Source organism: Exophiala xenobiotica (genome assembly GCF_000835505.1).
Source record: "Exophiala xenobiotica strain CBS 118157 unplaced genomic scaffold supercont1.6, whole genome shotgun sequence".
NCBI classification, from domain to species: domain Eukaryota; kingdom Fungi; phylum Ascomycota; class Eurotiomycetes; order Chaetothyriales; family Herpotrichiellaceae; genus Exophiala; species Exophiala xenobiotica.
Genome location: NW_013562489.1, coordinates 947000 through 971851, shown reverse-complemented (window position 1 = coordinate 971851; position 24852 = coordinate 947000). Strand labels below are relative to the sequence as shown.

The 24852-nt window shown below is 51.7% G+C and overlaps 8 protein-coding genes across 9 annotated transcripts; 2 read left to right on the top strand and 6 right to left on the bottom strand.

Annotated features, from left to right (window-relative positions):
* Nucleotides 1–267: 267 nt before the first annotated feature.
* PV05_09657 (uncharacterized protein) lies at nt 268–8088 on the bottom strand. The gene has a single exon (XM_013456007.1). It carries the CDS (start codon nt 7882–7884, stop codon nt 511–513), a length of 7374 nt encoding a protein of 2457 aa, XP_013311461.1. The 5' UTR covers nt 7885–8088; the 3' UTR covers nt 268–510.
* A 151-nt stretch (nt 8089–8239) lies between these two features.
* Nucleotides 8240–12338, top strand: PV05_09656. Of its 2 annotated transcripts, XM_013456005.1 has the most exons (3): nt 8240–8488; nt 8537–12075; nt 12158–12338. In XM_013456005.1, the coding sequence occupies exons 1-3, from the start codon at nt 8318–8320 to the stop codon at nt 12255–12257; spliced, it is 3810 nt and encodes a 1269-aa protein (XP_013311459.1). In that variant the 5' UTR covers nt 8240–8317; the 3' UTR covers nt 12258–12338. The 2 variants fall into 2 exon arrangements, with proteins under 2 accessions (XP_013311459.1, XP_013311460.1); XM_013456006.1 differs by having other exon boundaries at nt 8537–12338.
* A 1076-nt stretch (nt 12339–13414) lies between these two features.
* PV05_09655 (uncharacterized protein) lies at nt 13415–14748 on the bottom strand. The gene has a single exon (XM_013456004.1). The coding sequence runs from the start codon at nt 14616–14618 to the stop codon at nt 13713–13715; it is 906 nt and encodes a 301-aa protein (XP_013311458.1). The 5' UTR covers nt 14619–14748; the 3' UTR covers nt 13415–13712.
* A 215-nt stretch (nt 14749–14963) lies between these two features.
* On the bottom strand, nt 14964–16700 carry PV05_09654 (uncharacterized protein). The gene is made up of 2 exons (XM_013456003.1): nt 16044–16700; nt 14964–15994 (listed from the first exon to the last, which is right to left on the bottom strand). Exons 1-2 carry the CDS (start codon nt 16526–16528, stop codon nt 15307–15309), a joined length of 1173 nt encoding a protein of 390 aa, XP_013311457.1. The 5' UTR covers nt 16529–16700; the 3' UTR covers nt 14964–15306.
* A 948-nt stretch (nt 16701–17648) lies between these two features.
* PV05_09653 (uncharacterized protein) lies at nt 17649–18892 on the bottom strand (the record flags this gene model as incomplete). The annotated part of the gene is made up of 2 exons (XM_013456002.1): nt 17649–18473; nt 18524–18892. 2 exons carry the CDS (start codon nt 18890–18892, stop codon nt 17649–17651), a joined length of 1194 nt encoding a protein of 397 aa, XP_013311456.1.
* Nucleotides 18893–20459: 1567 nt separating this feature from the next.
* PV05_09652 (uncharacterized protein) lies at nt 20460–22576 on the top strand. The gene has a single exon (XM_013456001.1). The coding sequence runs from the start codon at nt 20664–20666 to the stop codon at nt 22128–22130; it is 1467 nt and encodes a 488-aa protein (XP_013311455.1). The 5' UTR covers nt 20460–20663; the 3' UTR covers nt 22131–22576.
* PV05_09651 (uncharacterized protein) lies at nt 22185–23150 on the bottom strand. The gene has a single exon (XM_013456000.1). The coding sequence runs from the start codon at nt 22902–22904 to the stop codon at nt 22425–22427; it is 480 nt and encodes a 159-aa protein (XP_013311454.1). The 5' UTR covers nt 22905–23150; the 3' UTR covers nt 22185–22424.
* A 354-nt stretch (nt 23151–23504) lies between these two features.
* On the bottom strand, nt 23505–24796 carry PV05_09650 (uncharacterized protein). Its single transcript, XM_013455999.1, has 2 exons — nt 24375–24796; nt 23505–24318 (listed from the first exon to the last, which is right to left on the bottom strand). The coding sequence occupies exons 1-2, from the start codon at nt 24579–24581 to the stop codon at nt 23536–23538; spliced, it is 990 nt and encodes a 329-aa protein (XP_013311453.1). The 5' UTR covers nt 24582–24796; the 3' UTR covers nt 23505–23535.
* Between the last annotated feature and the right edge of the window lie 56 nt (nt 24797–24852).

Genomic DNA, 24852 nt, shown 5'->3' with positions numbered 1-24852 from the left:
GGTGTCGAACATGACTTTCATTGTTGGGGTTTCAAGATTGGGAAAGTCATTCAATTGGCAGAGAGAGATATTATTGGTTGACGTTCAGCTCATGTTGGCCCGGAGCACACAGATCGTGACTTAGACCTCAGACTCGAGTTTGTGGTCACCACAACTGTCACACAGATACAACAACTAGAGACCGAGTACACCTCGATAGAGTTAATGGTACTGAGCTGAAAAAGGCAATACAAATCAACTGCAGGAACGGTCTACAAGCTGCAAGATGTCGAATGCAAAGATCCTGGACAAGACCTGAAGACATCCTTCATCTCTTTCTCATCACTCGTGGTCTCATTCCTTATCATGCTATCAAGGACTTACTACTAGCAATGCATAGTAGGCATCCTGCTCTACCCAACCAGCGCCCTGTCGCTATAGTATGCAATGGCTAAAATCTACTCGCTCACAAGCAATTACGAAGTCTTGAGGCATCTCTACTCCCATGATGGCCCTTCCCTTGAAGTTGACCTACGCCAGGATCTGCACCTCATTCTCACCCTTATCCCCATCCTTATCCCCATCCATTTTGAGCACGCGCCTTTCGACTTTCAGCGGCTTAAACTGATGCCAGCAGTTCGGCGCCTCAAGCACATACCGGTTCATTGCCTCTCGGAACCGGCGCTTATACTCCTTTGGACTCGTGACAGTAGGGCGGTTCTTTCCGCCTCTTGCGAATCCACGGTCTTTAATCCAGCTCTCGAGCTTCTTGTCCCATGTATATGTCCTGATGCAGTCAATTATTCCCACGACGAGCTCCTTGCGCACTTCATCAATGGCGACCATAAGAGAATAATCCATGACGTTCTGTCTCGCCAGGAAGAGTGTGTCGTTGTGCACGCTACTCCGGAGGAGTTTCTTGCTATGCTCGCGCGTGAACAGCGGGGATTCGTATATGAATTCGACCATGTTCTCATCAAGTAGCACTTCGTTCTTCTCGCCAGTCGCGTTGATTTTGCGGTTGCGCATGCTGCCTTTCAAATCAAAGATTCGAGTTGGAATGCGGTCGTAGAATAAGTTCTCCATGACCAACAAAAACCAGTTGTACTCGAGGCCCGTGACAGGATTCTTGATGATGATCTGGTAAAAGCCTAGCATTTTGGCGATAACAGAGGGAAGTTCGTGGAAGAATGCTTCGGACATGATTTGGAAGTAATTAGGGGCGAATTTGAGGAATGATTGCGTTTCGATGGGTGAAAGAGACTTCAACACGAAGCGATCGTCCAGAGTCTTGAGGAAGAGTGACTTGGTCTTGCCGCCTTTCGAATCCCATTTGGCACATCGCGACAGAGACTCGATGATTCGATCCGCGACGCCACATTTCCTGCGTACGGCGTCAAACTGCTCGGCGAAGAATATTTTGCAGAGCATCTTAGCTGGGCCTTCTTGGAACTGGTACTTCAAGTGAGTCCCTGTCTTGCGTAACAGGGAGTGCATAACATCAGCCTGTAAGGCATCGGAGTGATCATGCCCACTAAGATCGTGGACGGTGTCGCGAATAGGACGATTCTGCAAATCTTGCAACATCGTTTTGTAGTCTTGTGAATCCAGCGCAAAGGCGATGATGGAACTCGGTTCATCCTCACGAACGATAATGTCACAATCCGCGAAGATGTGGTCAGATGCACCAAGAGGATACTCAAGCGCAGTCCAACCGCTCGAGGAACGTTCAGCCCAGAAATTGGTCAACATCTTCATCAGCGACGTGCGTTCATGCTTCGGAAGCTCTTTGAGGTCCATGTCCTCCTGCGACATGCGTAAGAGGTCTTCAGGCGAGTCTGGTAAATATATCTCTTCTGAGGCGTCCTCGACATCGCTTCGCTCGTCATTCTCAGAAGGTGCGTGGCTCGAGAGTTGTGTATCGGCCTCGTTTTCGGTAATGTCTGTAGCTCCTGCTTCTATTGGAGGAAGTGTTTCCTCATGTCGTGTAACATCGAGCTTGGCCATGCCTTCAGCCGTGTCTATTGACTTCTGATTGTCGTCCTGCGGCTCGTCCATGTCAAAGACGTCGTCAGAATAGCCTCTTTCCTCGACTGCTTCGTCCACATCTTTGTAGACTTCAACAATGGGTTTTGACACAGCCAATGGATATATCCTTGATTGTCTGTTTCTCGCAGCCCGTACTTTCCTTTCTCTGATCCGTTCTCGCTCGAACTCCCGACTGAGTTGTTCAAAATGCTTCGCGAGATTGGAAACACGAGACTCCTTGCGGTTCGTGATAGCCCGCGGTATCAGGGAATGACCCTTGGAGAAGGTATTTTTCTTGAGCTGTGAAAGTCCGAGGCGCTCGGAAAGTTTCTTGTCGGGAACTTGCAAGTTAGAATCCGAGCCGACAGCAGACAGCGCCGGGCTATGCTTTGCTGATCCGAACCCGTTCATAGCACTGATTGCTGACAGCGTGCTTGAAGGGGGTTGGCCGGCATTTAGACGCAGTTCGATCGAGCCAGCTGGCTGAGAGTGTGCACGAGCGAGTTTAGGCGAAGCCGATTTGCCATCCGATGTTCGCCGCATTGTAGAGGGTACGATGGGATCTTCCGCTATCACAGGTAAGTCAATTGAGTGAGTCCGCGCGGTTGTGATCAGAGTCCCGGATGCCTCCGTGTCCGGACCCAGCGCAGGGCTAAGCTTTGATGGCTTATGGGTGATCTCTGTCGATCTCGCTGTTGCAGAGGAATCAAGCTCAGTGCCGGCACCGGGCAGGGTTTCCCTGTGACCTGGCAATTCTATTGCCAGATCAAGGTGCTTTACATCCTCAATATTCCTTGGTCCATCCAGAACAGATGGGAGATTCTGCACGTCAGATTTCATCACTTCCGAAGACGCCGGAGCCTCGTCCTCCATTGATGGGTTATTTGAGTGTTCGGTGAGTACTGACTGAAGGACATCCTGCGTCTTTTCTGGCGAAAGTTTCGAACCTCTTCGCAACTCGAGGGCATCAGGACGTTTTTCTGCTGACTCGTCCTTTTCGTCAATTGTCTCTTCTGTAGGAGGTGTAGTCAAACCTTCCTCATGGGTCGTCAAAGACGTTACGGACACATCGCGGTCGAGGAAAATCTTCTTCAGTTGTAAAGTAGCGAGTCTCCTGATATCTTTCTCTGAGGGGAAGAAATCCCCTTCAAAATCTGCAAATGTTGTGTCCCACACAGACACTTTTTCTTGCCCTTCACGAATGATGCTATTAAAGGGAATAGTCTCCCAGTACCTGGAATTGGTATAGCATTCTTGAAGCTTTTTGATTAGGCTTGCATGCTCCTCAGTAGCTCTCTTTGTCAGCTTCTCGATCTCTGCGTGACATGCTTCGGCAGCCTCAGGTAAAACGGCGTCGACGTTGATGTTTTTCAAACGAAGCTTTACGGATACCATGAATCGAGTAATCCGTTGTTCCAGACGAGTATACACTTCGTTGCGGAATTTCAGATCGTTGTCGACTTTCCAAGTAATTCTCATTCTTGGAACAATGATCTCCAAGAGATCGATTGGATCATAATGGACGCGTAGAGCGAAGTCTTTGTAGCCAAAGTAGCGTAAATGGTCTCTGTGAAGGTCATGGGGACAAATGCCCGCTCGAGCATGCAGGTCTGCACTCCAGAATGAGAGCTCGAGGTATTTTCCAAAGGAATATTTCCAGCTGCTTGGTGACATTGGAGTTACGGTGGTCTCAACTCCGCACACCTTGCACTGACTCCACATGAGGATGACATCCTGGAATCCGCGCATCTTCGCCGGATATGGCTGGACAACCACTGTGACCTGAGCCTCGCCATGCACGTATTGACGATGGTGTTCGTGCATCGGCTTTTCACAAGCATCCGACTGACACGGCTCGTTCGCACGATAACATAAATCCTCGACATACTGGCCAAGCGTACAGTCTGCTTCAAACTCGGCTTCGGTCTCGTGTTCGTTGTAGAAGCTGAAGGCCAAGAGATCTGGCCCAGAACATGGCACCGAGGTCTGTGTTGAGACCAGGCTGAACAGAACCACAATATTCTGATGAGCAAAAGGATCGAAGAGATTGCGGTTCCCGGAGAGATATGTCTCCCACTGCTTCTTCTGAGTTTCATAGTTGTAGAGGGCCTTGTCGTACTCGGCATCATGCACGGCGTGAATAATCTCTCTGACTTTCTTGCTAGCACCAGCAAGTGGTATATGCACCATCTCAGGTTGGATCAATGTAAACTTGGCGGACTTTCCCTTGTCTTCCATTGCTTGTTCAGCGGACAGATCCTGGTCTCGAAGTCTCTTGAGATATGCAACGCGTCTCTCCAGCTCACGCGCACGCATAAGGAGATAAGGTTGCGAAAACTTCACAAATGGTGATGCAGAGAGGATCCGGGTTTCATGTTTAAGTACAAGGTCTTCATAAAACGTAGGCACGGGTATGTCATCCGGAATGTGCACAGAATCTGCGCTATCCAACCCGGTAGGTGGCATAAGATTGCCATCTTTTTCGGATGAGAGAATGTCTGCATTAGAGACATCCGCCTCCACCTTTGGTTGACCGTCGGCTTTCGTCGCGTCTGTTGCCGGATCTCCGCTGGTTTCGTGGCTTCCATTGCTTGTTGCAGATGTCTTAGATATCAGATTAGTAGGCGCGATACTGGGCTCTGCACCTTGCGCTGTTGGAGCACTCGGTATCAAAGCCCATTCATCTCTCATCAAACATGTCTCGAGTTTCAGGTTATAAACGACATAGACCATGAATTCAGTAACATGTTTGATCTTGGCCAGGGTCTGTCGGTCTGCGCCTCGAAGTGCGATGGTACACCCCAGTTGTGGGGGACAACCCGAGAGATAGACGTAGGTTTTCTTCCTGCCTTCCGCCACAAACGTTTTGACTTCAAAGGAGTCGCAGCGGCCAAATGGATCTGCCTGTGACGTGAGTTTGTCCATCGAATGCATGACCCGAGCTTGTGTACACCGTGACACTGCTTCCAAAACTGACGACTTGACGTTGAAAATTGTTGTAATCTTCGCCTTTTCGAGAAGCTCAAGCGCGAGACCTGAGATGTTCCGCTGCGCCAGAAGGACGTCCGGTTTCAGTGCAGCAATGCGACCAACGAGGTTACTGAGATACTCTCGTTCCTGCCTAATGACAGGATCCAGGCTCAGAAAATGCTGCTCGTGCCTAGCATATTCAAGCGCAAACGTGATAATCAAGATTTTAGGATTCGAATGAGACCGAGCCATGCTTTTCAGAGCAACGTTTTTGGTGAAAACGAGACCAGAAATATAGGCTGTATCTCCTGGTTTACCACCTGGTATCTTCTTCAATTTCACGTAATTGCGGATATCAATGTCGTCGCCACCTTGCACATCAGGATCCACATCGTCGGTAGCTTTTAGTAAGATTGGTATGAGGGCATCCTCCCAGCTTGAGGCCTTGGGGATATTGGCGTCTTTGAGGAGCTGCTGAAGAAGCTTGTGTACATGTTGTATACTGGCACGATTCAGCTCCATTGCTGGGGCGGCCACCCCACGCATGGACGCACTGCGGATCATTCGTGAATGGCCACGATACATGCTGGAGGCGTCTGCCGGAGAATCCTGCGCATCATCCTGGCCGGGCACAATGATTTGTAATCGTTCTCTGGTTGTTCGGGGAGTGCGTTGGTGGATGCTGCTGGAGACACTGAGATTTCGCTTTCGAGAGCCCCTCACAGTGTCGAGGTTGCGAGAGCTGATCACACTAGCATCGTCGTTATCTTTGCCCAGACTTAGCAGCCCTGCAATGCTGCGATCTCCGATTCGTGACCGGCCTTTTCGTACAGCAGCAAGAAGGCCCCTTATAGCGGTTCTGTCGCTATCAGGGCCACTGCGCGAAAGCTTGTCTGGACTAAGGGCTTCATTGATGGAAGGCTCATCCTCGCTGGACGGATCATCGGAGAGATACTGGGCGAGATCTGGATCAATTATGCTGTCACGGTGAAAAGCGGAGGATTTGCCTTCTTTGAGGGTCTCCTCTGCTGCACGTCGTTGAAAGGGAGCCCGATCTTCATGGTAAGCCTTAAAATTCCGGATGTGTTGATGTTTAGAGTGGTGACGTTTGTGACCGTGGCCGATGGAATGACTTGGCTTTAGTGACCTGGAGGAGCTAGGTCGTGGCAGGGGCCGGTCAGTCGTATCGAATTCCAGCACGGCGGAGCTTCGGTCTGCCCCTTCGAATGCTCGTCGTAATGGGAAACTCATCGTGGGTGTCTTTGACATCTGTTCCAAGGACTGAGAAGTCATGGAAGCGTTGTCGTCATCGAAGCGAGCAAGCTGACGGTTCTGGGTGTTGGGCTCTGGGGTCCGAGGGCGGGGATCAGTGAGGGCGAGATCCTCCACTGAATAGTCAGAAGAATCATCATCGTGGGAGGTGATGATAGATTCACAAGGTTTGCAGACACGGATAGCGCTGTTGGACCCGAAATGGGTTCCACTGATCAGTACTGTACACTTGTTGTCGAAGATCTGGCCGCAAGTACGACAATGATGCTTTCGACGGAATGTCGTGAATTGTTCACCACAATGAAAGCAGTCTTTCGCGTTCTCATCCCGCATCCAAAACTCCTTGCTCAAAAGCTTGCTGCGTAACCTGCTCATTGGCCGTGCTTGTGGGGCAACATTGAACCCTTTTTGCTTACTCTCATCCACTGAAGCCTCTCGAGTGTGGCGTCCTACACCCGTGAAGATAGTTGAGTCTGACGAGGACGTACGAGGCGCTCTGAAACCGGGCAATTTGGACTGGCTGACCTTTGGTGCAAGCCTTTCAGCAGGTCTTGATGTTGAAGTAGCAGAAAGAGGGGATTTGATGCTAGAAACGTCGTTTGGTTTTCCCTGAGACCCTAGATGAAGCTTTGAGGGGTGGACTGCAGTTTCGGCAAGCAGATCTAAAGGGTTAGTGGGGTGTTTCTGAGACCCAGCGTCCTGCTTGCTTGGGGAAACTCGCATGGCCGGTGCGTCCCCATTGAGGGTGAATTGCTGTGAATTTGCCAACGGATCGGCATGGCTAGTATGGCTTTGCGTGGAAGTGGATGACAAACCGCGTTCATGAGATATTGATAGGCGTGGACTGGGTCTCTGAGCAGCTTGCAGTCGAGGAGAGGTGACAAGTCGACTTCCCCGATCAGCCGCGGAGGACTCAGCGCCAGGCTTGGAAAAGACGCGCCTTAGACTGTCGCTGTCGCCAGATGCAGTCATGCGTTCTGGTGCTGGAGAGTCAAGATCGAATCCAGAACCAGCTCTGGAGTGATTTGCTGAACTGACCGCGTGAATATTGACATTGGTGACCGATGGATCAGCTAAATGAGCCGAGGGCTGCGGAGGGCCAGTTGGTGATCTGATTGAAGGAGTCGACGGCAGCGATACTTTGGTCACACTTGTCGCTTTCGAAGACATCTTTGACGATTGAAAAAAATGATCGATCGCGGCCGGAGAGTCAACAGCATACAACTTGGGCGAATGAGCCTTTGATGTAGAACCGGAGCTGGGTTTGGAGAGGTCATTGTCCTCGCTCTGCCCAGGTGTAGCCTGCTCCTCATGACGATCATCGTTCTCTTTGACCGCTCCTACGCTCGCCCTCAGCTTGTTGTAGAGTCCAGATATTCCACCTTGTATCTCGCTCGCCAAGGTCTTGTTCTCTTGGTTCGAGGCAGCCGCAGGAGGATCTGTATACTCGTTGAAGACTGTCAGGTTGTTGGACTGGGACGCTGCGGTATGGATTGTGTTCAGCGCCTGGTTGAGGGCATCTTGATCGAGGTCATTGGACAACGAGGCTTTCGAGTCCCGCCGCGCTCTTCGACCGAGCGGGAGGAAGATGGAGGAGGCGGAGGGACTAGGGTTATCTTGACTGGCAGTGGGCATTGTGTATCAGTCTGGTGACCTGTCGGCCACAGAATGTCTGTGATAGTGTGCGGATGTCTTCATGCTCGATAGGCCATATTGACAATATCGGATTTGTTGTGACTTCTATCTCGCCGGAGCCAGCCACGGGCGGCCATGGTCGAATAGGAGAGTATAAAGGATCATAAATTGACAGGCCTCTAAGTAGGTAGGAAATGGGCAACGCTCAGCAGAATGAGTCGGCGAGTCGGTTGGCTCCGGTCGACTTTCTGCCCAACGTCATCCCTTGGCAGTCGCGTCTTGACTCCAACGCGATTTTCCCCAGACCACGTGCAACGCCTGAAGCCGCAATTTATATCGCGATCGCACCCGCAAGCGAGCCTCGAGAAATGCATCGGCAACGCGACGCTCTGCTGTCGACGTGCTTGCTACAATTTATGAAGGAGGATCATCGATGGCGGACCATGAGCCGTGGTTGAGTCCTTTCGTCACCGGCGCCTTAGGCGAATATCTTGAGTACCTACACAAAGGCCACTCCATGGTCGGATGGAAATCTGAAGTCAAAGGGGAGACTATCCAGATACGCCGGAAAGAACCATTTGTCAGTACTCTTCGGACAATAGAGGTACAGGCTCCATGTTCATACACATTATCTTATTGACTTGACCCGCAGAGTCCCTCACCAAGCCAAGTCAAACTGACCGACGGCAAATATCACGTCCAAGCAGTGTTTTGGAAATCTGTCCAAGATGGGCTCGCGCTCTCCGGAGTACAAATATCACATCTTACAGACTCGGCAGCTATCCTTCGAGTCGTTGATCCAATTGTCAGCATCGACTGCAGTTATGGCACTCCAGAGCTACGTCTTTGTATCCCAAAGTGTGAAGTCGTGAGCAGGAAGAGAGCTAGGGCCCTTGCTTTGTCCGAAGGCTCACTGATAACCAAAGAGGCGGATGTGAAACAAAAACTGCTGGAGTTCATGCAGTCCTCATCAAGAGGACGTCATATGGGCACACCCTCCGGCAGCCCTAATGGGTCTATCAGGTCCCAGGCTGCATACAGCCAAGGCAATGCTTCCGATTCCGAGGACCACCTTTCTCAACTCCCTTTTCAGACGCAAATCGACGATGATTTCCGCTACCAGCAACCAAAGAAGGCTGTGTTTACGGCCGGTCAAAGGGATAGGGATCCGCTGCTCTCACTGTTGAAGCAGCGCGGTCAGGGCGCGACGGCCTCGCGAGCCACCCAGCCAAAGGCTGAAGCGCTTCCAGCCCTGCATGCTGATGCCCCAGTTGCAACGAAAAGTAATGATATTGTCCTTGGATTTTCAACCCGGTCTGCCGACAATGGCAGTGCCACCAGCATCCATAGGACCGACATTCCAAAGGCCTTGGCTGAGCCTGTATCTCTGAACGAAGTTTCGCCCGATACGCAAGTCGGGCAAGCCAGTCAGATCTCTTATGACGAACCAAAGACCAACAGCTTGCCCCACGCGATAGTAGCGAAGAAGCCGGGTAAGAATAGTCCAGTCGCGGAAAACGTAGCTTTGTCTCGGTCAAAAGAAACTGCCACTGCGCAACTACCAGCACGAATGGTTCGTCATTTCGGGCGATGGCGAGAAGAGGCTCGCTCTGGTCGCTATTTGCCTCGATATGTACAGAAAATCCCAAGAGAACAGGAGGTCCTGCTTGAATCCGATGATAGCTGGCAACCCCCTCTGGTTGGACGAACTCCCAGACCAGGGCAGGTCCCTCTAGCTCTCACAGAGAGGCTTTGCGAACTTGCCGATCGAGGCTCTTCGGCTCCTCTGGGGTTTGGACACCGTTCAGAAGAAAGTAGTGGTGAACCAGACCTACCTGGCCCCTTCGCTGCTCCACGTGAAGAGGGACCTCCGAGCCGTACGCCTGAACCAGAATCAAGCGACTCTGAGGAGTCAGAGCCTACTATTCCATGGTCAAGCAGTCCACCAACACAAGACCGTCGTCGACATCTGCCGGTAGACAGTCCGCCGTTATTTGCAAGACAAGGGAAAGAGGCTACTACCGAAGCAAGGCCCACCGAACGTGTTACAGCCGTGGAGCCACACTCAGCAACTTCCACCACACGCGATAACCTCGCGCTTCTAACGCAACAGAGGACGCATGTCGACCAGGATTTCGAAAATCCGCCAGGTAGGTCTATCGATAACAGGACTGGCGAGCCGGCGCATGTCGAGACTTCAGACAACGTGGTTACCATACCAACTGACGAGCTGCCTTCCTCAACCGAATCGGCTATGGAGCTTAACGTGATCACTTGTTCTTATCAACAGAAGCCATCCTTCGCAGGCCCAATTCCGACCACTAGTCTCCGAGCCAAAGGCGTCCAGGTCGTAAGAACCCCGTATGTGTCAAAGCGACCTGATTCCCGCCTTGTCAATTTCAGTGCGGGACATGCCAAAGCCATTGAAGAGCTTGACCCAACTTCATCTGCCTGTGTTCCTGGGACATACAATGAGCCCGCCTATTGTTTTGTTGCAGCAGCGACGAGTCAGGATGATCCGCCTATCATCCAACAACGTGCGGAACAGATTCCTGGCAGGGTGCTGTTAGATCAGTCTGGCACAGAAGGCTCGGCTAGCGGTCCTCAAGACTTACGGATCAGGGTTGGACTGTCGCATACAGACAATATCTTCGAATCAATTGACGAGGAGAGGACAGACACCCTTTTGAACGCGGCTGTACAAGAAGAAATTAGTATCTCTACACAAGCAGTCAGTGAGACACGGTTACCAGCCAGTCCAGACAAGACCCAGTCTACAGAGCCTCGATCGGCTGAGCTTGTCGCAGAAAGGGCAATGGCACAAGCGGCGTCTCCAGACATTTCACAAGAAACGCGTCCAGTGCTCGAGCCCGACGCAACAAGCCAGCACCATCATATCCACAAGGATGTCACTGCCTCCAATGAGAATCAACCCCATGCACATGATGCAACTGATTCAGATGGAAGACGGCAAATAGACTCCGACACTGCACAGGAAAAGGCTGGCAATCCTGCATATGTGACTGATCTTAGAGACCATCGTCGGAAGGCGCTGATATCCATAAGCAAACAACTCTCGATGACTTGGGACTCCATTTCCTCCTCTCCCAGTGATCGGCCGCAGGTGTCAATTGGCGCCAGCAGAAGAAGTTGTTCGCCAGTCGCTGCAGATGACTCTCCGAAACAAATGTCGACCCCGATCACTCGTGTATCGACATACGCCCGCATCGAGGAAGAGCCCAAGGCACGGCCCAGCGACTCTACTTCTCAATTATCAGCACCACTCAATGTTGATCTCGAGCCGGTTTTTGCCAAATATAAAGCCACCTATGCCGACTATGGAGGAGACTTCATGGCCTTTGAAAGTTCATGCCGGCTGCTCAACAAATTCTGGAAGATCGGGAAAGATTTTCATCCCTTCTACGACGATGTGATATTTCATCACTACTATGGTTTTCGTCAGTACCTGTCCGAGGAAGCAGCCAATGAAGCTAGCCGAGCCATGGCATTACACGAGTATTATTATCAGCGAGTGCCTGAGCCTACACACACGTGGGGTATTGTGACTAAGTCGATGATCGAGAACCTTATCAGACCTCCTCGGTCCGCAACGCCCGTATCGTACAGTATTCAGCCATTACAGACTTCTAAAGCTGCTCTATGGCCAATGCCGAGCAAGATAGAACCAGTATCTGGCATTCAGGGTCCTATTCCACTTGCTGAGTCCCCCGTTCAGGAAGTACTTGCTATTCAGCATCTGTCCCAGTCAGAGGAAGCCGTTGAACAGTGGCGCCAGAAAGTCTCTCGGGTTCCGTCACGAGAGCCGGAACCGACTGATGTCGGTCGCAGTGCGCCTGATGTTGCTTCACCGGAACTAGGAACCCCGAATATTGATCGCAGTCTGCTTGACATTCCGGTATCTGATCTTCCCCCACCTGAAGTGCCCGTATCAGTGGCTCTATCTAGGGATGGAGATGTGGAAGCAAAGAAGAGGAGAAGGACTCTACCGCCAAAATTTCCGCTCCCATCCTCCAGTCCGGTTCATGTTGAACCATCGACAGCCCCTCGGCCGACAAAACGACCAAAGCTGTCGGCCAGCCCTTTCGTGAAACCGCCAAAACCTGCTTCGGATACAGCCTCAATGACCAGTATATTTCCCAAATCGCCAGCCTTAAAGAAGGCCCAAAAATGGTGGGTCGATCCCGATACGCCGTTCAAGCGTTTTGAACGGAGGTATGCGTCTTTACCTCAGGACAAGCTGACTCCCAACAAGGCGGAAGCTGGCGCAAAGCATCAGCGCTGGAGCGCGAAGATCGATATCTTTGCATGGAGAGCGTGAGGCTACGAGTCTCAATAGTCGAGGCGGTTTATAGGATGATGACAAAGTACTTTTTGGAGATGTCAAGCTTTGTATACAAGAGGCACACTTTCCACGTACAGTATTTCATGTTCCGACAGTCTTTCTCCTTCGTGCTCTTTGATCAGTTAGTTTTGCAAGCTTTATCTCGCAAGCTTTATCTCGCAAGCTTTATCTCACAAGCTTTATCTCACAAGCTTGTCCCCATGGTGGCATCTACTAGTATTGTGCCAAAGTCAAGCATTGCAAACCCCCAACAACCGCGGTCAGCGTGCCCGTCGGTTTGTCTCCGTTCCTGAAGTACCACGCACTGCTAGCCCAGTAGAGCGCCAACGTCAGGGCTGAAATGGCGCGGTCGATGGTCGTCCATGTTGACGGGTCGCGTTGGGAGAGTTGGTATGTGTAAAGGCCTAATTGATTCGTTAGATACTAGTATCCGTACGAGGTATGGTGACACTTGTGCGGTGCGCCAGAAAGCACAAAGTTCTCGTAAGAGGTAAGTAAACGGTTAACGGACCTGCAATCGTAAAGAGAATGGAGCCCTGGTACCAGCCTACTCGAGCGTATGCGAAGAGGATCTTGGGCAGTGAGGACCATTGTGGCCGGGAGAAGACGTCTAGGCCGAAGATCTGGCCGTCCGACGGATCGTTAAGTTAGTCAGGGATCGGGAAGATGGCGATGAAGAATGTGGGTGTGGGTGTGAGTGTGGGTGTGGGATAGAGAGGAGAGGAGAGGAGAAGAGAAGAGAAGAGCGAACAGTGTGGCCCAGGGCGACGCCGACGTGGGCGATGGAGGTTGCGAAGGCTATGCGAGACATGTCTCTTGATGGGGGGCTTTCCTGGCGATTTGTTGGTGGGCGGTCCGTTGCGTCCCTGCTTTCAGCATGGAATCCTCGAGATCTGCTGGATGTAGCTTTCGAATTTTATCTCCCGAAGCGCTCTACGTAGTATTTCTATTCGAAATAAATACTGTGGAGAGAAGGGGGTTGAGGTGATGTGAGATAGGCGGGGTGATATTTCTCCGCTTTTCTCGTACGCAAGCAACACGTACGTCCGGTCTCGGGGATGGACATATGACTTCGTGAGATGCTACTGTAACTTGGCGACTTCATACATCAAGCTGAGACCCGCAAGAAGAGAGCTTTTGGGATTAGATGTATACTCTTAAGAGAGTCGAATCTGCCATTCTCCTAGGCTTATGGTGTACATCGTGGAGCACCATGACCTGACCGGAACTTAAGCCTTCAGCAGCACAAGGCTGAGTAGTCCCCCCTTTCTTTTATCGCAGCAAAGGCATGCCTACCTAGTTGGAGGCTTGTCATGTGTCCGGTGATAACGGGCACTGGGCCTCCACCGATGAAGGCCGGCCTCCGACACCGTTACGCTCATGAGGCAGGATCACTCTTCGTCTCAAGAGACCATCACTTACATTGTAACAACCCACACCATCACGACTGTTCCAGGCAATTTTCTCACAATCCCATCCTCTCCTCCGCTGCCTTGAACCCCTGCAAGGCCTTCTTGTTGAACTCGTCCGGATACTCCCAATTACACGCATGCCCACCCTCCGTCACTATCCAGTGACTACCCTCGACCAAATCGGCCAACTCCCTCGACAATACATTCGGAATCAGAATATCCCGCTCTCCAATTAGGACATTGACATCGACCTTAAGGCCAGCCAGCTTGCCCACGTGCTTCCTTGTGTCAAACGCAGTGATGACGTTCAACTGCGCCAGATAGGCGTCTCGGCCCATTTCCTCGTCCGTCTTGGCCATTTCCGCCTCAATCTCGATCAACTCGTTCTGGTGCGCCGGATCGGCGAACCACTCGGGCGTAAAACACCACAATAGCACGTCGCGCATGACATCGGACACGGACATGTTCCGCGCCATGTCGCCCCACAGACCGAACATGCGGGTGCAGAAGGGGCCCGGCGCGGCGTACGTGCAGCACAGCGTCAGGCTGAGTAGTTCCAAGGATGAGGAGTCATTTCCGCCGCAGTAGTTGAGCGCGTACATCTGCGCGATCATGCCGCCCATGGAAATCCCAAGGACGTGGTAGGGTCGCGGGATGTCGAGCGTTGTCACCAGGGCGCGCAGGTCGGACGCCATGTCTTCTGCGGTCCAGCGTTCGTCGCCCCTGCTGGGACGCGATGAGAGGCCAATGCCCCGGTTGTCGTACGTCAGCACGGTGTACCCCGCGGACGTGAAGGCGGAGACTTGAGCGGCCCATGTTGTTTGAGCGTCAGCGAGGCCGTTGATGAGAATTACCCAGGGTTTTGATCGAGGTGATGAGGCGGAGGATGAAGAAGAAGGGGAAGGCTGGTGAATGGTGTAGTTTATGCGAAGGGTGGGGGAGATTTCGAGATACTGCATCCCTTGAAGATTGCTCTTTCGGTACGAGGCTGGCCGCTTGAGACTTAATCTGGTCCGTGATCTGGCTGTTGAGATAGTGCGATCTCAATCGCTTTGGGTCTTCCACTTCAACAGCTTCTGGGACGACGATGGTTAGGCCTGGAATGAACGATGATTCCGCATGCGATAACGATTTGACTCAGAGTATCGGGCGCTGACTAAGAGCCATCACGACCCTCTACCTACTGTAAGGTACCGAGGTACCATCCTCGTGCAGCCTCGTCACCCACAGTGGTCCGGAGTACACGGAGTACTAGTACTTCCCCTGATCGTGGGAGCCTTCCTTTGATTGACGCACGTCCAGTATTTGAGATTGATGCCTAGCAGGAAAAACAGCCGTGACGGTGAAACAATAAGAGCTGTTATAACTTCATTACAGCTGTATCTTGACCCAGCACCCATACTTATAATACCGGCCTTGAACATGATCCATTCTGTATCATCGTACTCCGTACAGTTTAGCCAGATCTGTGCCGCTTTTTTGATGTTTCCACCAACGCCTGACGCTCAATATCTAATCCAAAATTCAAATCCTCCACATTCACTACAGCATGGCGGCCGCCAGTGGTACCTTGCTTCTTATCCCTCTGTCAATATCATTCGTAGATTCGTGTGGCTTTCAACGATAGCCTGGCGAATGAAGGCGTCGTCACTCCTTTTTCTCGTGTTTCTTTTCTTCATCGATGTCCAAATGGTCCACATTGCCTTGATCATGACCTTCTCCGGCCCAGGTGTGACTCCAGTATGTTATTGCATAGCTAGGCCAGTGATCCGTCGCCAAAAGCAGTTTGCACCTCTCGGCGCTGAAAGTCTCCTTGGTCGCCCAGCAGACGTCACGGAAAGCCTCACCATCTCGCTGCCACGAGTAGGGATAGATATATTGGAAGGGCAGAACCTCAATCGAATGGCCCAGACCCTTCCGTGGCGTGAATTGCTTCGCGGTCGGATTCTTGGAGACATACTTGTCGAGCCTCTCTCCTTCATATTTGCCTTCCTCCCCAAGATACTCGTTGATTCTGTCGAAGAGCACGGCCGGCCCAGTAACCTCCTCGGGTGACTTGTCTTCGCCTGACCCTTCCCGCATGCTCTTCATGACGTGTTCGAGGACCAGGAGGAAGAATGGATGACCAGGAGTTGATGCCATCCATGCGTTCGGAATCGAGTTCGGTTCGCCATTGTCAAGGCCCATCCTCCCAAAGAAGGCCTTGCGACCATTCTTCTGCAGATTGTGCGTGGATTGAGGTCTGGGTCTGGCGTGAGAAACAGTCGACACATTGTAAATTTGGAATAGTTCATCAGCCGGTCGGAGGCATTCGACGTCAAGATCTCCGTAGACACTAGGACCTGTCAGTCAATGCGCGTTGACAGTATGACATGTCACCTCACCCTCCGAACATATACATGTACAAGTTGCGCACCAGATCTGCCTTGTAGATCACACCAGGCAGAGCTTGATATGTGCTCAACAACCAAGGGAAATGTTTCTTAACCAACTCTTCATTGTCATCATCCGTCCATAGCACCCACTCCCAGTCTGGATGTTGTTGTCTGCACGTCGCACTCCATCGCTGGAATTTGGCCGGTAGCTCGGTCGAGGACCAGCTTTGGTGGATTAATTTGGGTATCGTTTGGAGATCTTTCGATATAGGCCTCTCCATTAGTTTGGCTGGACTAAGGTATCTGGCCTTCGCTTTCGAGGAACGACGTATAGTATCAGGCGCATAGCTCTGACCACTGAGGAGAATAACGGCCAGCGCCCCTATGACCAGAAACACGACCCATCGTAGAGACTTTCGCGAGCTGTAGTGTTGATGTAAAGGATTGATATTACGAGGGGAGGTGCTCGGCTCCATAATGGAAGGATCGCGCATCAAGGCGCAAGTAGACAGGAAACGACAGATAAGAAGCAAGACTCTAATACAGGGCAAGGCGATCGCAGCAAGGAGGGGACGAGAACATTCAGAAGATGTCTCTGGAATGCGCCCCCAGGTGTACACGAAGGGTCAGAACGGGGGAGATTGACCTTTAAGCCCTGAACAAGGGCGACTGGACAGGCGGGTTGACCATTGCATCGCTGATAAGAGCACCCATACATACCAAGTGTGGTACGGGGGCTAGTTAGAAGCTGCTCGTTGCTGCACATGTTCGACTGTGAGTTCAACCCTCCATAAGGGTGGAAATCTAATCTCAAATTCACCGGTGTCGTCGGTCCCGCTACAGATCCGAGATGGCGATCCTATGTTAGGTTACACGGCTGTGACACTCCAGCCATGAAACATTGGTCATTGGGGCCAATGCAGGTTACCGAATGCTTCCCGCAGTGGTGGGTTTCTCTTCCCTCTGCTTTCCAGTGCTGTAGAGAGACTCAGATCGTGTCATCAGTGTGGATTTTGGAATGTAAGGTACCCGAACGTAGCACTTGTTCCCCTTACCGGACCTTGCATCAATAATTTGCTACTACGAGCACCTAGGTACTACTGCGTATGGGACGCCGAGATAACCAGAGTTTTCGTGGCGGTCTTGTACCTGCATTAGCTCTATTTACTATCGATAAAGCCCACGAATGACATTTGCTGGCTCGCTGGGTATCAGTCTGTCATCATCACGCGTGGGTTACACGAAATGCGCGTGTCTCAGATTTATTTCGTCATCGACCATGGCGAGAAAAGGCTGGATTACTCGTAAGCTGGCTTAGTGACCTCGCTCATGGCGTTACTCATCTTGACCGCATTTGTTGGAGGTCTACTCGGACGTGGCCGGCAGCCAGACGAGATCCGTGCGAGATGCCTCTCTCGGTCGGTTGCTTCCACCGTCGAGCGAGCCAAGATCGACTGCTTGCTTCGGCATAGGGGCAAAGTCTTATGTGACCACCGCTTCCTATGGTCAAGGTCTTGCGATCAGCCCTCGTACGCGGGCGTCCAAAACAGAAATTGCTCGGTATGTGATAGCAAGACTTGTGCCTTCAGGTGATTTCAGGACGTCTCCGTCATATCAGACTGCATCGTTGAGCTCTTCGACGTGACCAACAGCCGACCCAATGTCTTCGATATTCATTTGCGGCGGAGTCGAATCAGGGTACTGGCTGTCAAAGACTGTCCTCCCGGCTAGGAGGTTTGCCATGTTCAGCCGAGTTGAGAAGACCAAGTGTGGCGAGTTCGCAGCTTCAACCGTCCGTTGGGAGTCGTCGCCATAACCAATATCACTCCATTTGCTGGTGTTCGCCGTTGGTCGAGAGACACCAATAAGTTGTGGAAACACCGAGACACAAGTGAAGTTGTATCGCATGTCCTTGCAGAGGTCGGCAAATCCCCAGTCGACGGGACTGTTATATGGCATCATGCTCATATGATAGAGTATTTTTCTGGCTCCTTGCTGTGAGACTGCATATCCAGCTGTACAGACTGCGCCTTCCGACCTGAATACTATCCTGGTCTTGTTGTCCCCGTTGGGTCCCTCCCAATGTGACATGTTTGGAGCATCCACATTTTGACGATATTGAGGTGGCTCAACCGTAGGATCGTTGGGGATCACGAAGAATCGTCGACGTTCTTCGGGATAGACCCAGCTTCCACAGTGACCTATCCACAAAAGGTCCCAGTTGTCGCCATAAGGAGAAAAAGGAACCTCGTGCTCGGGGGTCTTCACTATGTACCTAGACCCTCGTGCGAATTGAACCAACTGTTGTTTGAAAGCGACGTCCCAATCCGCATCATCTTCGAAGATCAATGCCGTCGCCACTTTTTCACGCACAATTTTCTGAAGGGCATTGAGATGGGCCCGCCAGCAACCGATGGCATTGACACTCTGCTCCATTGTCTGAGAATCCTGTTAGCCATGAGCTTGGCAATGCTTTAAGCTAGTCATACGAAAGGCAGGGCCTTCTCCGGCACATCATGTCCATCTACCCCGTCCATTTGTGTATATGTGATTCCTGATAGTGCAGCCTGCATGGCGAAAGCATCTCTTTTGTCCGTACGCGACGGTAACGAAATCATATAGACTTCTTGAAAGCCCAACGTCTCATTTGGCACTCGGTATATGGATCGGTCTTTGGCGTAAGGGTTTGCTGAGACGCTGAACTCGTGCGCATCGACTTGTACAGAAGAGGGATCGGCCAGATCCGAGACGTACGGAACGCCCATAGATGGTGGCCGAAGCCATATGCAGAAGAAAATGACAGTGAAGAGGAGGCCGATCGCCACGAACTTGAAACGAGGTGGTACAGCGGCCATCATTCTCGGGACTGACGATGGCTGTCATGAGAGCAGGGAAAGACTTAGAGAATGGCATGCGTGAACAAAAAGTCTTGGAATGGCGGCATAATGCAATGAGAAAGAATGGCCGGCAATCGTGTATACGAAAGCATAGTCAGACACCACAAGGAGCTCTGTGTCTCTGCAAGAACAAGTCAGAGGAAGGTGTGAAGGATACATCCTGGGCGAGCCGAATTGGTTTCATGGTTCCCCGGTCTTGACATCTCGGTTTTGACCAATAATTCACTTGCCATACCCAGCTGCGTGCTGCTCGCCAATCTGATCAAGGAATCCTTCACCCTTGCATTGCAGGGCTTTTTCCGCGCCACAAAAGTCCGACACCCCGTAACTTTGCAGGTTACACAGCAGTGAAGCATGGGGGGCTAAAGGGCCCTGGAACCTGTGAGATTGCACAAGAACCGGCATGGACAGTCTCGATGCCAAATCCATCCAAACGGTGCTTTCCCAGCCAGCCGAGATGATAAGATGCGATGCGAGCAGACCTGTTACCGGATCGGGCGTACTCTGTGACACGTGACATGGCTTTGAGTCCGGCGGAATCATCTTGGGGGACGAGAAGGATCTTAGGTATGGGATGAGAAGGATCTTGTGGGATGAGAGGGACCTTATGAGATGAGAAGGATCTTATGCACATAGTACGGGATGAGAAGGATGTAGGGATATCAAAGAGAAAGATCAACTCCCATCGAAGAGGAGAATGATCCCCTCCAATCTTTCCTCTTGCTTGGAGTGAAGCCTTGGGCATGGTCTGGTGAAGTCGTGTCCTTGCTTACCTGATCTTCTCCAGAGTGTCCTCCCGACATTCTGGGGGCCAGGGAGTCAAGGGCTGTTCTTGGCTGTCCACGGCTATCCGTCCATCTTCTGAAACATGTTGTCCCTTCCCCGTACGGATATCAGTCTCAACAATCCGACACAGACTTCACCGCCCATCTACCATGTATTTCGAAAAATTCCCTAGACCGGCCTCACCAGCACATATCGAAGGATCCTGGGCTACGTGGCTCTTACATAACGCTTCAGGGGTTCGGGCAGTGAGGCTCACCAGGCGTGCCTGAGTGCCTGGCTAGTGGTCCGTCGGCCATTTAGTTAGCGTTGGTACTTCCCCCGCCAAGAAGATCTAGACTTCATCACATCACCCGGCGCTTATCCCTTTTCTCTTCCATTCCACTATTTTGGATGATTTTCACCCCCAACCTTGTTTCAGCTCGAGTCCATATACAAAAGCCTCACCCTTTTCCCAGTCTCGATTGATCCTAATGGTGAAGATCTGGCCATACTCCGGACGAGGCCGTGTGTTGAGGCAAGACTGCGACCGTGCCTCGACCGCCTGAGCACTGGCTAGCCATCAAACCAAAGCAGTCACCCAGGCAGTGTGATCAAGAAGCCCGTCAGAGAAGTTTAGGGCCCCGTAGGTCCACGCAAGAGGATTCTTCTTCAGCTCCTTATTTGAGCCTCGACGGCGTTGGTGGCTGACTTGCGTCTGTTACCCTGCTCCTCGCTTACCTACTACGTAGCTTACTCCGCGTTCCAACGTTCGAAGCTTTTTATTTTTCTTTTCTTCTTGCTTACCTCTGTTCTTATTCTTCCTTGCTTGTAAGCGTATTGTGCCTACAATTCTTCCACACTGTGGTTCCTTGGTTCAGGTGTTGACCACCATCATCATTGACTTTGCCCTTCACCCACTAATATCCCATTTCTGTTACTGACCCGAGCACTTGACTTTCCAGCAAACATGGTCGAAGCCTCGCACACAGTCGCCATGGATCACGACAAGAACCTCAGGCTCCAAGTCACGGACGCCGCGTCTTCAACTGCCTCGAACCCGAATTTTCTGCCCTCACCAGGTCGGGACCCGTCTTTCAAGCCGGTGGCTCTACGAGAGAATACCCAGGCGTCGATGGATATCGATCACTATTTCCTCGGACCTCGAGACATGAACCATCATTCAAAGCTACCGTACTTTTTACGTTTGCATGGCAGCGTTTTTCCCAAGATGATTTTGCCCCTTGCAATTGCCGGTGGCTGGGCCACAGCAATCACATGTATCAGCAAATTTGTCCACAATCTGGGCATCAACTCCGTTCTGCTCACCATCACCGGTTTCGTGGTCTCTCTTGCTCTGTCATTCCGCTCCTCTACCGCGTACGAAAGATACATGGAAGGCCGAAAGTACTGGGCACAGTTGATTGTCACCTCCAGAAATATGGCTAGGTTGATGTGGATCCATACCAAAGAACGACATGATGTGAGCGAAGAGCAAGGCAAGGCTGATCTTCTTGGGAAATTGACGGCTTTAAATCTTCTCAACGCTTTCGCCGTGGCTCTCAAACACCGTCTTCGATTCGAGCCCTCGGTCGAATATCCCGATCTGCAGCCACTGATTGCAAACATACATACTCTCGCCGGAGAAGCAGACCAAACAAAATTGCAACCGAGAAAGGCAAATTCTTGGAAAACTGCGGGTGAATATCTGGGCATCTCCTTCGCCGAGTCGAACCCTCGCAAGTTGATCAAGCGCTCCACCGACAATCTCGGCAATCTGCCTCTCGAAATTCTGACTTATCTCTCTGCATACATGGACGAGATTATGAGGAACGGCCAATTGAGTATTCCCATTCACCAAACCCACGTCATGAACAACATCACCTCCTTGGCCGAGGTGCTTACCGGTACCGAGCGTGTGTTGAACACTCCGGTACCCATTGCCTATTCGATCTCCATCTCGCAGATTACGTGGGTTTATATTTTGGCCCTTCCTTTCCAGCTTTACAAAACACTCGGCTGGGTGACCATTTTCGGAACTATCCTTGCAGCGTATATCATTCTGGGTCTGGCTGCTATTGGTTACGAAATCGAAAACCCCTTTGGTCGCGACGTGAACGATCTTCCACTCGACGCCTACTGCCGCGAACTTGCTGCCGATATCGATGTGTTGACGAGCATGCCTGCTCCGACGGCGGAGAACTTCATCGCTACAGCGGAGAATAAGGTCCTTTTCCCACTGAGCATGAGCAACTACGATAGCTGGAAATCACGCTCCATTACGGATATTCGAATGGCACTACGGTCCAAGGCGACGACGGCAGCGACCTCGATTGACTTTGAGCGTATGAAGGCTCAGCACGAGAGCACGAACGAGAGTACTGCTGTTCCGCCGGTCGAGCACAAAAAGGATCGAGCTGAGGGAGACGCTTGCTGAGCAGGTACGAAATCTTCAGATTGTATAACACGATACGCATTCTTCACGGCCGCCCAAAAAAGCCTTGTATTTGGATCTACTTGGTGCATTTATCAGCGTGGTTGGGGAATGCAAACATCATATACTCCACATATTACCAAAGCATAGCGAAGCATACAATCACATCAAAAAGAGATCACGAGGTCGGCAATGATCTTCATCTATTGTTTCAATTCCCCTTTCCCTATTTTTTCCTGGTAACAATGCTAGTGTGCCACTCCGAGGGTCAGTTGGTTGGCACTAGTACTTGTGACTTCAAGCATCCTTGCTCTTCCCACCCAGTTCTCTCGGCATCTCACCAGCCTCGGCCATCTCATTCATGACGCGCTCTGCCACCTTCATCGCGTCCACGCCGGCCGGCACGCCGCAGTACGTCGTGGCATGCAGGATCGCCTCTCTGATCTCCGTCTCGGAGAGCCCGTTGCGTCGGGCGCCTCTGACGTGCACAGCCAACTCCGGAGCGCGGTTCAGCGCCATCAGCATGCCGATGTTGAGCAGCGAGCGGTCGCGGCGTTCGAGTCCGGGCCGTGTCCAGGCGTATCCCCAGCACCATTCCGTCACGAGTTCTTGGCCCGGCCGGGAGAATTCGGTGCTGCCGTTCGCCAGGGCCCGGTCGACGTATGTGTCGCCCACGACGGAGCGGCGCATGGCGAGACCGGCTTCGAACAGGCCTTCATGGAGAGGCCGGAGGGCTGGGTCGGTGGAGGAGGTCACTTTGGGCTTTTCGGACGACATCTTTTCTTTTCTTCCCTTTCTTTCTCTGTCTCTCTCTTATGGTCCAGGCGAGGCGACGAAGTAGCGCGGGTCGGTCGATGGTATTGTTCGTCTTTTGGTGGTGGTGGTGGTGACAAGTAAAAGGGTGTGTCAATCCGAGAAGAGTTCGAGAGAAGACGGTCTGACCTTGATGGTGCTTCGGTTCTTTTTTTTTTCTTTCACGAGGGGTTTAACGGCAAAGAAGGGGAGTCTTTCGGCTTGAGGATTCATTTATTTACTCTACCCCTCGAGAGCCCCTCCATTGCTCGTCAATGGTACGAGTTACTCGACGCTCCGCATTCGGAGAGTGATTGTCCTTGGATGTGCTCGGCATCTTCGTCTTCTCCAAACTTCGATCCCGACTTCCCCAATTTCTCGGGGGCACATGGCGAGAACGGCACGGCCACCACCGGTGCTGCACGGTCACTCATGGCCACGCTGGATTGTTACCCCGAACTCAGTCAGGCTGGATCAGAGTAACTGCTCATAGGGCCATCACCTGCGATGCTTGAGCAAGGCTGAAAAGCAGTAAAGCAAATGCAAGGGCCGGTATTGGCCTGAAAAGGGTAAATCCAACAACTGGTGCTGTCTGATTGCGTCTATGGAAACCGCATTATGTCAGCTTGCTGGCCGTAGCCTCGTCGGCATCTTTCTGCCAATCCTCTCTACCCCCGAGATACCTATACACTACCCTGGAGTCCAGATCCCTGCAATTAGGGTCGTTGCTTGCACCCTCATATGTCGCCAATCCAGCCTCGCCGAGGACGTTCTTTGCGCCTACCCGCTTGGCCATTTCCAAAGCCAGATTGAAATCTTTTCGCATCAGCTGCACCTTGAATCCGTTGGTGTAGCCTTTCGACGATGGAGCCTCCGGATACACTCCGGGCACAGGACAGAATCTGTCACAAATAGTGTTCTGCGCCGTACCCGCCCCGTACACCTTGTACAGCACTCTGGGGTCCAGTCCTGATCGCATCCCCATGTCCATCGCTTCTGAGACGGCAATGGCAATGATGCCTGATAGGTAATTGTTGGAGAGTTTGGCGGCCAGTCCCTTGGATGGCCCACCGCAGGGGATTACTTCTTTGCCCATCATCTTCAGGAGAGTGATGAGTTGAGGCAGGTTAGGATCCGCTCCATCACATCCTAAGAAGAATGCTATCGTCCCTTTCTGAGCTCCCACCACACCGCCACTGACTGGTGCGTCATAGAATGAAGTCGTGGGAAATTTCTCTTTGATGTAATCCTTGACTGCAAGACTGCTGGCAGTATCGATTGTTGAGCAGTCGATGAGTAATTTGCCGGCAACATCGCTCGAGCAAATCGTGTCAGAACCCCCTTCCATGTATACTGATCGAACATGCTTGCCCTCCGGAAGCATAGTCAGAATGATTTCCTGCCATACAGTCAGCCATGGCCAGTCACATCTGGCCAGATAAAGTCGAGACATACTGATTTGTCTGCCACTTCCTTTGCGCTTGAACATTTGACCACTCTCTTCGGGTAGTCGTTGCATAGCTGATCAACACTTGCTTGGTTGATATCGAACACAAAGATTTGGATGTTCTCGGGCAGCTTGGACGCGAGATGGCCGGCCATGGGGAGTCCCATGGCCCCTAATCCCACGAAACCAAGGCCTGATATCTTTGATAGATCCATACTGTCCTCCTGTCCTTGCTGATGCGCTATACCTCGTATGAAGATACCTGTGTGTGATGATTGAGGGTTAATGCCAAGTACGTAACCGAACCAGCGCAAGCCAACAACTCTCGTGTACAGATAAAAGATATGACCTATACTAGTACTCACGGCACGAAACCCGACACGAAAATGATTCCAAGTCTAGCTCAGAGCTCAAGACAAAGTTGTTCCGTATCGAATTCGTAGAATTGCCATGGAGCCAAAGTCCCAGAAGAGAAATATTGGGGTA

What these genes read in the sequence shown, in the direction of transcription:
- PV05_09650 (XM_013455999.1), bottom strand. Translation starts at nt 24,581, where the DNA reads ATGGATCTATCAAAGATATCAGGCCTTGGTTTCGTGGGATTAGGGGCC. An exon ending in AGGAAGTGGCAGACAAATCA is followed by an intron (nt 24,319 to 24,374) that starts GTATGTCTCGAC and finishes ACTGTATGGCAG; the next exon opens with GAAATCATTCTGACTATGCT.
- PV05_09656 (XM_013456006.1), top strand. Translation starts at nt 8,318, where the DNA reads ATGGCGGACCATGAGCCGTGGTTGAGTCCTTTCGTCACCGGCGCCTTA. An exon ending in GTACTCTTCGGACAATAGAG is followed by an intron (nt 8,489 to 8,536) that starts GTACAGGCTCCA and finishes CTTGACCCGCAG; the next exon opens with AGTCCCTCACCAAGCCAAGT.
- PV05_09655 (XM_013456004.1), bottom strand. Translation starts at nt 14,618, where the DNA reads ATGCAGTATCTCGAAATCTCCCCCACCCTTCGCATAAACTACACCATT.
- PV05_09652 (XM_013456001.1), top strand. Translation starts at nt 20,664, where the DNA reads ATGGTCGAAGCCTCGCACACAGTCGCCATGGATCACGACAAGAACCTC.
- PV05_09651 (XM_013456000.1), bottom strand. Translation starts at nt 22,904, where the DNA reads ATGTCGTCCGAAAAGCCCAAAGTGACCTCCTCCACCGACCCAGCCCTC.
- PV05_09657 (XM_013456007.1), bottom strand. Translation starts at nt 7,884, where the DNA reads ATGCCCACTGCCAGTCAAGATAACCCTAGTCCCTCCGCCTCCTCCATC.
- PV05_09654 (XM_013456003.1), bottom strand. Translation starts at nt 16,528, where the DNA reads ATGCGCGATCCTTCCATTATGGAGCCGAGCACCTCCCCTCGTAATATC. An exon ending in TACATGTATATGTTCGGAGG is followed by an intron (nt 15,995 to 16,043) that starts GTGAGGTGACAT and finishes GACAGGTCCTAG; the next exon opens with TGTCTACGGAGATCTTGACG.